Here is a 14,411-nt window from a genome sequence, read left to right as displayed (position 1 = left end):
AAAGAAGTAAGAAGGGAAGGCAGGGTAAAGGAACTTTTTTTTTTCTTTCCTTTTTACCCAGCAGATCCATGGGTGCAGCGCACCCGCACTCAAAATGATCACATGTTCAGTTTAGCACCCCCCCACACCCCCCAAATAAAATCGTTTTGAAAAGTTGGCTGCTATCCAGTGAGAGGGAGACGGGGCAGAAGGACAAAGATGTATGGAATAGGCTCTGTTGACGGAATGTTTTTAATAAAAATCTTTTCGCATGGGGAAAAAACAGAGAGAAAAGTTTATTGAGGAGTCATCAGTTTCCCCCTGAGCACAGCTGACACTTTACCTGAGATAAGTTATACCCGCCTCAGCCTCTTCCGACTCCGCCTCCTCCCTCAAGCCCCGCCCTTCCTTGCGCTCGCCCGCCAATGCACACAGAAGCTGGGAGGACTGGGCGTGGCTCCAGCGCTCACGAGAGCTTCCCTAGGTGCTGGGGGTTGGGCTTAAGGAGAGTGGGCGGGGCGACAGGTGAGGCCAGGGGAGACCGGCGCGGACTGTCTGCAGTGTGTGTGAAGAGCGGCAGGGGAGGCAGCATGGCCGAGTCTCAGCTGCGGTGCCTGGACTGGGTTGGAGTGGGCGAGCGGGTGCCGGAAGAGCAGGCAGGGTTCTACTACAGCGAGGAGCAGCGGCAGGCGCTGCGGGTGCTGGTGAGCCAGGGCGAGCAGGCGTATAAGGAGCAAGTGCGCAAAGAGCCACTGCGAGACTTTTTGTCAAGCCGCGAACTGCAGGAGCTGCGCGCTAGCTGGCAGCAGTATGGTGCCCCCAGCCCCTGGAAAGCCACCGGCAAGGGGGACAGCGGCGGGCAGGATCAGGAGACGGCGGCGGAGTCCCTGGAGTACTGGCCCCAGTTGTCCGATACCGAGATCCCGCCCCTGGACTTGGGCTGGCCCGAGAGCGGCTTCTACCGGGGCATGAGCCGGGTCCTGGTGTACACGCACCCGGCCAAGGAAAACGCGCCGCACATTAAAGCGGTCATCCGGGGCATCATCCAGGAAGCACAAAAGGTAAAACAGCTGTACCCTGGCCGTTGCTTTTGGGTCTCCAAACTTTCGAAATAGTTGAAGTGGGCAGAATTGGAGAGTAAAACCAATGCACAGCAGACTTCTACGGTCTGCGCCCTGATCCTGGCTGAATAGATAGGGATGGACTGGAGTGTAAATTTTAAGGGGCTTCGACGTTACCTTCAGAACTTTTAGTACAGGAACAGATTTTTACGGTCTGTGCCCTGAGAAATGCAGGGACAAATCAAACTTGGGTATACATATAAGGTATCACATACCATGTGAAATGAGTTTAACTTGTTGGGCAGACTGGCTGGACCGTTCAGGTCTTTATCTGCCGTCATTTCATTTGCTATGTTTTGGGGGAGAAGGAGGGGATCGTGCACCTGAGTCCTGATCTGTTATTCCAGGAATGGGGAGCGGAAGATTTTGCAAATGAAATAGCACAGTCCAGACCAGGACCGAGTACCGATTGGTGACAGTGAGAGTTGGGAACTGAGTCCATTCTCTAGCATAGGAGCCAGCTCTGTGGGTGCCTAAGCACCCCTTATATTGAACAAACTCCTTGACTATGTTCAGCGAGAGAGATAATTGGCAAAAGGTAAAAGACGGATACAGCAGGATCCTCCCTGATTCGATTTAAAAACCTTTAAAAGTTAATTTTTTTCTTTGTCCAGTCATTTACATATGGACATTTTACCTATATCCTCCAAAATGTTTTTAGAAGAAGACAGCCAGATAATTTACATTTATAGGAGCCAACTTTTTAAAATTATTGGGGTTAACCTTAACCCAATAGAAATGATCTTTTCCTGCCTGAACACAGTCAAAGACTTTGTTCAATATTGGGGGTGCTCAAGCACTCAGAGCTGGCTCCTATGAATAATTTTGAACAGCTGTCTCCTATGTTCTCTAGCAAAACCTCACAGGAGAAATCTCCTTCAGGCTTCATACTAAGCTTACAAAAAAAATAAGGAGCCTACTGATTAGTTGAACTGTAAAGACTGCCAGTTGCTGTTGGAAAAAGTGTGATTATGGTGGCACTGCATTGATCAAGATGAGTCACAAGTTTACAGTCTCTGACTGGAAACTCGTATATAAGCCAGGCACTGTCCATCAAGTTTGCTGGATCCCCATTAGTAGATTTTGTATATATCCTCACTTGGCTTTTATGACTCTTACTAGACAAGCTGAAAAATCACAATACTACACCTCCCCCCCCCCCCCAAGTAGGGGTTAGTCACATGGATTCTAAACCCAGATTACAGTAATCCAGCCAGGGTAATCAAGGTAAAGTGAGACAGCCACGGATATAATTAGGGGCTTTGGCTTTCCTGGGTTCCATTGACCACTCTTTGCAAAGGTTGCAGTCCAATAAATCCTGCCCATAGGGACATGTCTAGATTGTCAATGGGGTTTGCGATTCTTCAGTCCTTCTCTAGACTCTGGTACACTTCTGAATACAATCAAGTTAAACTGGTTCCACGTATGAGAGTTGCACTCGCTGGCAAAGGGCAGAAAAATCTCCGGTTTTTAACAGAAGCATCCTGTTTCACTTAGATATTTATCTTTAGGGCGCATGTGCAGCTGTAGAGTTGTATATCCCTGGAGGGAGCTGCTGAGTTCAAGTTGCGCACCCCCTCCAAGTAACCAGGCAAACATTGTTTTGTATGGCATTTCCACATAACCAGTTTTTTTTTTTTTTTTAGTAACTCTGCTGGAAAGGGTTATCCCTTTGTTGCATAGAACCAAGGTTGACCACTAGTGCTGTTACTTTAGAATCCCAGTCAAAAATATAACCAGCTGTCACATATTTGTTTCTGCAGTTACCCTCTGCTTTTCTATGGCTCTCATGCAGTGGGACGCATCACCAGGATCAGTTTGTCAAATAAGAAGGAATGCCTTATTTGACAGACCAGTCCCTAGTATTGCATCCTGTTGCATCGCTAGGGGTCAGATGCTACCTTTTTCAAGATGCTGGTGGGACACAGATGGGGCCAGATGCCCTTGATGGGGACTTGGAAATTTTGCCAGTGGAGGTGGGGACAAAGTTAGGAGAGTTGGGCCAGCCTTTCTTTTCTCGGTGTGTGAGCCAGTCTTCACTCACATACTGACAGAAGGGGACATACAGTTTATGGTTTATTAGCTTGATATACCACGCTTCCAAAAATGACAATTTAAAAACAAGTATTTAAAATCACAACGGAAAAGAAGGCCAATATTTGAACAGGAAAGGGTACAAAACAAGTGAGAGATAGTGACAATAAGACTGACAGAAAAGACAATGGACAAAAGCCCCCCCCCCCCCCAATATTTAGCCACCACTGGTCAGCTTTATTCTTTATTTATTTTACTGCTTATCGTCGCTGGCTATATTGTTGACCAATATTCAGTGCCAGGCCATGTCTGGGCATCAGCACTGACTATTGGGGGATAATTTTGGGCGGGCTAGGAGCCATACGTTATGCAGGCCTGGCCAATATTCAGCCAGGGCCTGCATAAGAGTTATGTGGCGCTAGCTGAATATCAGGCCAGGGCCATAACAGTGCCCCTTCTTTCCCTCGTCCCCTGCTGTTGAAGTAAGCCCTCTAGGCCTATCTTTAGCACTGGTGGTTCAGCAGTGGTTGTCGGGGGCAGGAACGCAGCCCCCTCATTCCCGCCCCTTGCAGTGGCTATCCAAAATGGCAGCCATGACATCTCATAGCAGCTTGCGGTACTACTGCCATGAGAGGTCGCAGGAACCGTCTTGGATAGCTGCCATAAGGTGCAGGAGTGAGGGGGCTGTGCTGCTGCCCCCATTACCACAGCTAGACCTCCAGGGACACAGGTAGGCCCGGGAAGGCTACCTTTACAAGGGTGAGGGAGATTCCTGGGGTGGGGGGGATTTCATATTGCTGAGGGAAGGGGCTCCTTTTTTTTTTTTAATGTGAGTCCCAAGAATATTCAGTGTTGGCACCCTCATAACTAAGCGACCTTGTTTACGACAGCTTTTGAGCTGCCCTAAATTAAGGTGCTTACCTTTGTGGGTGCCGGCACTTAATACTACTGGCACTCGCATAACCTCGGGCTGTTCCCCAGTGCCGGCCCCAGCACCTCCCCTGACCTGTCCGCTTTTTGTTTGGGTGATCTGTGGGGATACTCAACGGCAGTCTCTGGTTAAGGTGTTGGGAAGCGATTTCAGTGGACAGGAAAGACTCCTGCCGGCATAAATTGCTTCGACTATTGGCTCCATAGAGATTCGGTGGATCTTGGGGGAAAACAGCCTCATCCAAGTGCAGGTTGAAGGCCGCTTGAAATAAGTGGATCATGAAAAGGTATCTAAATCTACTGTAGGATGGCTCTAATTGTATGTATAGAATGTTTGGGAAGCTTGCCAGGTGCCCTTGGCCTTGATTGGCCACCGTCGTGGACAGGATGCTGGGCTCGATGGACCCTTGGTCTTTTCCCAGTGTGGCATTACTTATTCTTATTCTAAGGGATTCTGTAAGGAAGGAGCTACAAAATAAAAAGCTTTGGGCCCTTTTACAGGCTTACCGCTCGCTCTTTTGAGACTACTGCTTTCCCAACGCGGCTGCTGGCGGTAGTCCCACCCCAAGCGCGTGCCATTTCCGGGGAAAAAAAAAACTTCCAGAAATGGCTTGTATGGTGATAATCCGGTGGTAATTTGGCATTGTTGTGTGCTGCCCAGCTACCACCAGGTTAGCACAAGACCCTTTATCACCACCTCAGTGTTCTCTTACTGCATGGCCATGTGTGTCTGGGGGCTTTTTTACCCAGTGCAGTAAAAAGGGCCCTGGCACACGGGAAAAATGGCTTCTTCCACTAGCTCAGGGCCCTTTTTCCTGCAGCTTGGTAAAAAGACCCCGTAATTTCTTGAGGATTGTGAAAAATTACAAGAGGACCTTAGGAGACTGGGAGACAAGGCATCCAAATGGCAGATGTTTAATGTGAGCAAGTGCAAAGTGATGCATGTGGGAAAGAGGAACCCAAACTATTGCTATGTAATTCAAGGTTCCATATTGGGAGTCACCGACCAGGAAAGGGATCTAGATGTCATTGTTGATGATACGTTGAAATGCTCTGCTCAGTGTGCAGTGATGGCTAAGAAAGCAAATAGAATGTTGGGTATTATGAGGAAAGGAATTGGAAAACAAAATAAGAATGTTATGCCTTTGTATTGGTCCATGGTGCAACCGCACCTCAAATTCTGTGTGCAGTTCTGGTTACCACAACTCAAAACGATATAGTAGAATTAGAAAAGGTACAGAGAAGGGCAACAAAAATGATAAAGGGGATGGGAGAACTTCCCTGTGGAGAAAAGGTAAAGCGGCTAGGGCTCTTCAGCTTGGAGAAAAGATGGCCTAGGGGAGATATGATAGAGGTCTATAAAATGAGTGGAGTGGAACGGGTAGACGTGAATCGCTTGTTTACTCTTTTTTCCAAAACTACTAAGACTAGGGGGCACGCAATGAAGCTAGAAAGTAGTACATTTAAAACGAATCGGAGAAAATATTTCTTCACTCAAGGTGTAATTAAACTCTGGAATTTGTTGCCAGAAAATGTGTAAAAGCAGTTAGCTTAGCGGGGTTTAAAAAATGTTTGGATAATTTCAGAAAAGTCAATAAGTCATTATTAAGATGGACATGAGAAAATCCACTGCATATTTCTAGGATAAACAACATAAAATGTATTGTACTGTTTTGGGATCTTGCCAGGTACTTTTAACCTGGAATGGCCACTGTTGGAAACAGGATGCTGGGCTTCATGGACTTTCGGTCTGTCCCAGTATGACAATGCTTATGTTCTTATAATTGATGAGCTTCTTGGGCTGACTGAATCCGAAGGCGTAGATCAAGGGAATGAAGAACATTTTACTTGCAGTATAGCAAACAGCTGTAGATTACCATGGTTGTCTGTGCAGTCAGCGCCGTGTACGTCTAGTAGCGCTATAGAAATGAATAGTAGTAGTAACACCGCAGTAATGTGCATGCTATTAGTTTACTACATTAGAAATAAAAATGTTTTAGCATGTGTTAGAACACTGTGCCCTGAAGTGTAGTGCACAGTTCTAATTCATGTTTTTTTGGCATCAAGCCTTGGGGGGGGGGGGGGGTGATTTTGTAAAAGATCTGTGAATGTAGAACAGTGTTTTACATACTTAGGGCGCCTTTTACCAAGCTGCGGTAAAGGGACACTGCGGTAGTGTCGGCACATGCTGAGGCGCTTATACCACAGTGGGTAAAAGGCAAAAAAGAAGAAGAGGAAATGGATGTGCGGTAAGTGTACACTTGCCATGCAGCCATTTCCGGTGGGGGCCCTTAACTGTCATCTAGGAAGCGGTAGGGGCTCCTGCACTTACCCGGCAGTAACCATTACTGCTGAGTAAGCCCCCAGCACCAAAAAAAAGAATCCCATCTCACTGGAAATGGCTTGCGGTGGGCCGGCAATCACATTAAAGTGGCTGTATGGATACCACCAATTTGAAAAGGGCCCTTAAATAGTTGCTTAAAAAATTTCAGGGGTGTGTATGTATGTGTACGGTAAATTATAGCCCCTCCTTTTGTATGACACATATGTAGATGTTCTGGGGTGGAGCAAGATGGGATCAGTACTTTTTTTTTTTTTTTTTCATAAAATACACATAGATATATGTGCTGATTTCTTCTAGCACATACACACAAAGACAATTCTGCTTTAGAGCAGGGGTAATGTGCGGGAGCCTTTGGTGAAACAATTTAAGGTGCATGTGGTGCATTGAGGAGTAGCCTAGTGGTTAGTGCAGTGGACTTTGATCCTGGGGAACTGAGTTCAATTCCCACTGCAGCTCCTTGTGACTCTGGGCAAGTCACTTAACCCTCCATTGCCCCTGGTACAAAATAAGTACCTGAATATATGTAAACCGCTTTGAATGTAGTTGCAAAAACCTCAGAAAGGCGGTATATCAGGTCCCATTTCCCTTCCCCTTCCCTTTTTAGGTGCCCTGTTACAAAATTACCTTCTAGTGGTGCAGATGTATGTGGTTTTGTTTTTTGTACTTGTGCGTAGGGACTATTCATGCACTGTTTTAAAGTGAGGCCTTGGTGTTGTGATTCTGCTCTGTCTCTTCCCACTCAATAATTGTTTAATTTTCATTCTCCAAATGTATAAACCACCTTTCTGTTAAGAAAAAAAAACCCAAAATCCTGGATTATAAAACATAGCAGTGTAGCAGATTAACATTTAGAATAAATGGTTTAAAAAGCTAAAAGGAGGAGCTGCAAAGGTTGAGAGTTTAGATTGGGCTTGGACGTTGTTTGAAAATACCATCTTGGAAGCCTAGATGAGAGAGATTTCACATATCAAAAAAGTGGAAGGATGGCCCAATGACAGCCGGCATGATTAAAAGATGAGCTGAGAGGAAAATGGAAAAGGGATCCAAATGAAGAAAATAGAAAGCAGCATAAGCACTGGCAAGGTAGGTGCAAAGCATTGATAAAGAAGGCTGAGAGAATTTGAAAAGAAGAGGAAAAAATGAATAGGAAAAAACATTTTCAGGTATATTAGAAACAGGAAGCCTGTGAGAGATTTAGTTGGACCGTTAGATCAAGGAGTGAAAGGAGTACTTGGGGAAGACACATCAGAGAGTAAATTAATTTTTTTTCTTTGGTTTTAACTGAGGAGGATGTAAGGGAAAGCTACCTGTGGAAGATTTAATAAGCCAAATTGACAAGTTAATGAGCATCAAATCACCTGGACCAGATGGCATACACCCCCAGGGTATTTAGAACTATGAGGGAAATATAGTTAACATAAAATGTGTATGAACAGGTGTGTAGATAGGATACGATTAGGTGTGTTTATCCTCTAGACTTTGTGCCAAGACTGAAAATCCCTCTGTCTACTTAATTACTGATAAGAAATGTGGACTATCAAAAGTATGTAATCAGTCATGTCCTTCAAGTCATGATAGCACAAGGAGCAATGACTGGTCATAGGCCTTTGTGGTTCTTAGCCCAATCATATAAATAGTCTTGCACCCTATTTTAAGGACAAGTGGTCTGGCTCTGCATACACAGTAGTCCTTTTCCAAGGTTTCCTTTATTCTTCCAGGTTAGAGTTTAGCTGAGTCACTGAACATACTGTTTCATTAAGGTCACAGTCATTACCCTTAGCTGATGCAAGGCAGGGTAACAGTTTTTTTTAGCACAGAGCATCCTTGCAACATCACAGACCTGTACCACTAGCTTGGCCAGATTAAGTTCTGTAATATACACATTAAAATGTGACAGGGGCTGTACTCCATAAACTACCATTCGTAATCTGTAACCTGTCATTCACAGTACCTGAAACATAGAAACAGGATGGCAAATAAGTGTCAAGTGGCTGATCCAGTCTGCCCATCCTTAGTAACCACTAACTCTTCCTTTCCTAAGGGATCCCACATTCCTGTCCCACGCTTTCTTAAATTCTGACACAGTCATCGTCTCCTCAACCTCTACTGGGAGGTCATTCCACGCATCCACCATCCTTTCTATGAAAGATATTTTCTTCGATTCCTCCTGTTTCCTCTTAACTTCATCATATGCCCCCTCATTCTAGTAGCTGGGCTACCTCCCTTGGTCGGCACTGAGCCTGGATAGTCAACTGGACCGTTTCCAGTGACCAGTGTTGAATATCCGGTTTAATTTTGGCCGGTTTCAACTTAACCAGCCAAGTCAATATTCAGCGCTGGCTGGTTAAGTTGAAACTGGCCAAAGAATATTAGTGGATATCCGGTGATATCACGCAATATAACCGGTTCTCCACCAAGTGCTAACCAGTTCAGTGGGAGATAGCTGGCTATCTCCTGCTGAATATTGCCGGATAGCCGGTTAAATAGTTTTAAATATCTGGTGTTTGTGACTAGCTTGCAAAGGCCAAAACCACCTCCTTTAGTTCAGGACACTACACTGGTGTTATAGGATACTGTTCTGACAGTATAGGATACTGTTCCTTTTTATTTAGTAACCTTAAAGTGAGCTAACACAGCTACCACATTACTTCATCCTAAATTGAAAATAAAATTATTTTTTCTACCTTTGTTGACTGGCCATTTCATTTTTCTAATTGTGCTGGTCCCAGTCTCTGGTTTCAGCTTTCTATCTGTTCTTAACTCTTTCCAAGGATCGCCTGTCCATTTTTCATTTTCACTGTCCTCCTATCTTCACCACCTCCACTACATCCAGCTCTGATATAGATTTGATCCTATCGGCTTTCTTCCATTTTTTTCTTGTCTCTGTACTCAGATTTCATTAATTCTTATTATCCAGTCTTCATTCTTCCTCTCTTTACTGTATCCAACTACAGTGTTCCATCGTATTCCCCTTCCTCTTATTTCCCAGTCTTTCATGAACTCCACCCCCCCCCCCCCCAAAAAAAAAAAAAAATTAGGCTTGCAGAACCTACCTCCGTAGTATTCCCAGTTTCTCCACTTTTGTGAATAATTCACCCGAACAGATAAAGGAAGAGGTGAAGACCATATGTTACCTTGTAAACAAAACAAAGAATTTTAAACACAACTCTAGCATGTACAGGAAGCCAGTGATGGGTTTTCAACAGAGGAGAGGTACTATGATATTTGAAACATCGAAAAATCATCTTCACATCTGTATTCTGAAGTAGTTGCAATGTGGCCAATGGTGTTATAGAATTACAGTAATCGAGGATGGACAGGATCATAGCCTGCACCACTAGGGCAAAATGTTCCTTATGAAAACATGAATGAATTGATCTTAACTGCTGTAATTTGAAGAATACTTTCTTAACCACATTGTTTATTTGAGTCTCAAAAGATAAAGTTGAATCCAGAAAAACTCCTAGTACATGAGTGTGCTGAGTAATCGTCAACATCGCTCCACCAGATGGACTAACAGCACTGGGAATTTCAGTTACTGAACCATAGTTTTTTCTGCATTCAGCTTAAGAAGGTGATCATGAGCCCATATCTTAATATTAGCAATACATTTGTTCAATAACCTGAAAACTTGACCTTTGATCAAAATGAGCTAGAACGAGAACAAAGATGTCATCCGTATATGAACAAAGAAATGTATCAGCAGGCATGGAAATTGTGCCAAGATCTCACATAAACAAATTGAATAATAAAGGGGAGAATGCTTATCCTGGGGGTAGATACCATGAAATCTTTCTGCTTTTTGAGAGACTTCTGGGTACTTGTGACCTGGCTTGGCCAGTGTTGGAAGCAGGATACTGGGATAGATGGATCTTTGATATAACCCAGTATGATAATTCCTACATTCTAAAACCAAAAGAAGAAAATAATATATTTTTATTATAAAATCTAACACCTACGTTTACTAAGGTGCGCTGTAGGCACGATAGCGGTTTTAACACACGTTAATGGTTTACGCGCGTTAAACACTAACGCGCCCATAGAAATGTATAGGCGAGTTAGCGTTTAACACTCAACTTTAAAGGCACGTTTAAAACACTAACGTACCTTAGTAAACATTCCCCTAAGTGTCAGTTAGCTCTATTTTGTAAAATAAGTCTTTAGAGTGCATGAAAAATATTTTTCAACCAGCTCGGTACCAGTTATGTGATACACAGCCATCTTGTATATTCATTCTCTCTTTAGTCATCAGATTTTTCCCTGCTCAGCTAGGAATTTGCCTTATACTACTACTACTATTAAACATTTCTATACCCAAGATTCATGAATATCCTAGAGCACTTTCTCCTTTTTAAGAGTAACTTCTGTTGTATGGAGTTTCTCTGTTGGTAGTGACTTAATTTCTGTTAAGTGTTCTAATTCTCGATGGCAAATTCAAAAGATTTAGATAGCTATACCAATAGTGGCATTTGAATGAAATGACATTGAAAACCCACAAAAAAGGAGTTTGTGAATGATGTTTTGATGCATTTCCATCACTTCACCAGTATAAATGTCTTTGGTTATTTCTACATCTCTAATTTAAAATGCAAAGTTTGGAGTTGGGTGATTAAAACGTGTTTTTACGTGGTGCTCTGGTTTTCTAGAAGTGAAATTGTACTGATGACAAAGTGATAGGGAATGAAAACTTCTGCAGAACATTTTTTTTTATTCCTGCTCAGTTGGAAGCAGTGATGGGGTCCTGGTGTCGTGAACCTCCATTGGCAGCTACCAAGAGATTTAGCCCCATCCCTGGTCCCATGTTAAGTCTCAAGTCTGGTCACTGCAGTCAGTGCTGAGGCCACGAGCCAGGGTCCCTTCTGGAATCCTATGTCATGTGATCTAAAGTTGGCCACCAAGTGTGGTCCTTAGTATGGACCATGACTTGGAGGTTGGGCAAATAATTGGAAGCTATTAAAGCAACAGCAGTATTGGTGGCTCAGGGTAAATTTATTAAATTGTACTACCAAGTTATCTAATGCTCAGCAGTATTAGTACAGTTTTATTAAATCTAACCTAGATGAGCTACAAAGAAGGCATGTAGAGGAAAAGATTATAGTTCTCTGCCCAGCATGTCTGGTTTCCTAATTAGTTGCTTAATTGAGGTTCCAGCTTTCCTGGGGCCACAAGAAAGAAACCTGTTGGAATCCTGCTTAAAATAAAGGTGAACCTAGAACATTAGAGTCCTGTTGTAGAATACTATACATGGTGTTTAGGTTCTCAGAGTGGAACCCTGGGCTGTACGGTATTATTTAACCTTAGTTGGGTAATGAGGAATATGCTAACATTGGGTGAAAATTTGTATGCTGATCACTGCCTCTTTCCATGATAGAACTCCGTCTTTTATTTCTGTCATTTTTGATTGATTACAGTTCACCTGACATCTCTTCCCTTGACTTCTTGACCAGGTCATTGCTGTGGTCATGGACTACTTCACGGATCGTAATGTATTCCGTGACATGGTAGATGCAGCGTACAAGCGCAGGGTTCCTGTGTATCTCATCCTGGACGAGGATGGTGTGAAATATTTCCTAGAGATGTGCCAAGGCATGGACTTGAACACCTTCATGTTGCGGGTAAGTTTCAAAGATATTCTCGTAGGTGGTTCTGCAGAGATGTTGGATAGAGTTGAGTGGTTTTCATCATCTATGGGCTGCTTGCACACTTCCATGTTGACCAGTTGGATTTGGAAGCCCAGCACTGAAGGGTCATGGGCTCATCGCTACAGCAATACTAATAGTCATAAGAAAAGGAAGTTAGTGTTCAAACATGAGTTAGGGAAGTTACTATGCTTAAAGTAACAAAATAAAATTACATAAACCTTGCCTTTTCATTGCTTTTCATGTTCTAATCTGAAGCTTCAGTGTCTGCCCCACACTACCTAGGATAGGATGCCTTAATTGCATAAGACATCTTAATACAGAAGGAGTATAAGGGATACTTATCTGATATGAAACACACAATAGTACTGATTATTATTAACTGAATGATTACATCACCCTTTCATCCCTGTCCCTGAAGAAGATCCTGTGACCATGAAAGATTTAAAAAATTTAATTTGTTGTATTTTTTTCCCTATGATTTGTATATAGCAAATAAGCTTTGAATGGTGAACTGTAAATTGATTTGTATGAAGGAGAGGTGTAAGTTTTATATAGCTGTACAAAAAATAACTTGGTTTAAAAATTTCAAAGTTTCTTTATACATTATATTTTATTTATTTAAAAATTAAGAGGAAGAGACCTAAGATTTCACACAGGAACAATCAGTTCTCAAATCTCTAAATCAGAAAAACCACCTAAATACAGTGGGGGAAATAAGTATTTGATCCCTTGCTGATTTTGTAAGTTTGCCCACTGACAAAGACATGAGCAGCCCATAATTGAAGGGTAGGTTATTGGTAACAGTGAGAGATAGCACATCACAAATTAAATCCGGAAAATCACATTGTGGAAAGTATATGAATTTATTTGCATTCTGCAGAGGGAAATAAGTATTTGATCCCCCACCAACCAGTAAGAGATCTGGCCCCTACAGACCAGGTAGATGCTCCAAATCAACTCGTTACCTGCATGACAGACAGCTGTCAGCAATGGTCACCTGTATGAAAGACACCTGTCCACAGACTCAGTGAATCAGTCAGACTCTAACCTCTACAAAATGGCCAAGAGCAAGGAGCTGTCTAAGGATGTCAGGGACAAGATCATACACCTGCACAAGGCTGGAATGGGCTACAAAACCATCAGTAAGACGCTGGGCGAGAAGGAGACAACTGTTGGTGCCATAGTAAGAAAATGGAAGAAGTACAAAATGACTGTCAATCGACAAAGATCTGGGGCTCCACGCAAAATCTCACCTCGTGGGGTATCCTTGATCATGAGGAAGGTTAGAAATCAGCCTACAACTACAAGGGGGGAACTTGTCAATGATCTCAAGGCAGCTGGGACCACTGTCACCACGAAAACCATTGGTAACACATTACGACATAACGGATTGCAATCCTGCAGTGCCCGCAAGGTCCCCCTGCTCCGGAAGGCACATGTGACGGCCCGTCTGAAGTTTGCCAGTGAACACCTGGATGATGCCGAGAGTGATTGGGAGAAGGTGCTGTGGTCAGATGAGACAAAAATTGAGCTCTTTGGCATGAACTCAACTCGCCGTGTTTGGAGGAAGAGAAATGCTGCCTATGACCCAAAGAACACCGTCCCCACTGTCAAGCATGGAGGTGGAAATGTTATGTTTTGGGGGTGTTTCTCTGCTAAGGGCACAGGACTACTTCACCGCATCAATGGGAGAATGGATGGGGCCATGTACCGTACAATTCTGAGTGACAACCTCCTTCCCTCCGCCAGGGCCTTAAAAATGGGTCGTGGCTGGGTCTTCCAGCACGACAATGACCCAAAACATACAGCCAAGGCAACAAAGGAGTGGCTCAGGAAGAAGCACATTAGGGTCATGGAGTGGCCTAGCCAGTCACCAGACCTTAATCCCATTGAAAACTTATGGAGGGAGCTGAAGCTGCGAGTTGCCAAGCGACAGCCCAGAACTCTTAATGATTTAGAGATGATCTGCAAAGAGGAGTGGACCAAAATTCCTCCTGACATGTGTGCAAACCTCATCATCAACTACAGAAGACGTCTGACCGCTGTGCTTGCCAACAAGGGTTTTGCCACCAAGTATTAGGTCTTGTTTGCCAGAGGGATCAAATACTTATTTCCCTCTGCAGAATGCAAATAAATTCATATACTTTCCACAATGTGATTTTCCGGATTTAATTTGTGATGTGCTATCTCTCACTGTTACCAATAACCTACCCTTCAATTATGGGCTGCTCATGTCTTTGTCAGTGGGCAAACTTACAAAATCAGCAAGGGATCAAATACTTATTTCCCCCACTGTATGTTGGAATCTACTCAAATTTTCATTTTCATGTGCTATAATTTCAAGGTTTCAATGAAAACAAA

General features: G+C 43.5%; 1 protein-coding gene across 1 annotated transcript in view; it reads left to right on the top strand.

Moving 5' to 3' along the window:
* Positions 1-525: 525 nt before the first annotated feature.
* Positions 526-14,411, top strand: part of FAM83F (family with sequence similarity 83 member F) — a 59,044-nt gene continuing 45,158 nt past the window's right edge. The window contains exons 1-2 of the mRNA XM_030208331.1: positions 526-1,040; positions 11,856-12,023. Coding sequence (XP_030064191.1) covers positions 570-1,040; positions 11,856-12,023 — 639 coding nt within the window. The 5' untranslated portion in view covers positions 526-569. The remainder of the gene's footprint in view (positions 1,041-11,855; positions 12,024-14,411) is intronic.

This window comes from Microcaecilia unicolor, chromosome 1 (genome assembly GCF_901765095.1).
Source record: "Microcaecilia unicolor chromosome 1, aMicUni1.1, whole genome shotgun sequence".
Lineage (NCBI taxonomy): Eukaryota > Metazoa > Chordata > Amphibia > Gymnophiona > Siphonopidae > Microcaecilia > Microcaecilia unicolor.
This window is presented reverse-complemented; position numbering and strand designations above follow the sequence as displayed.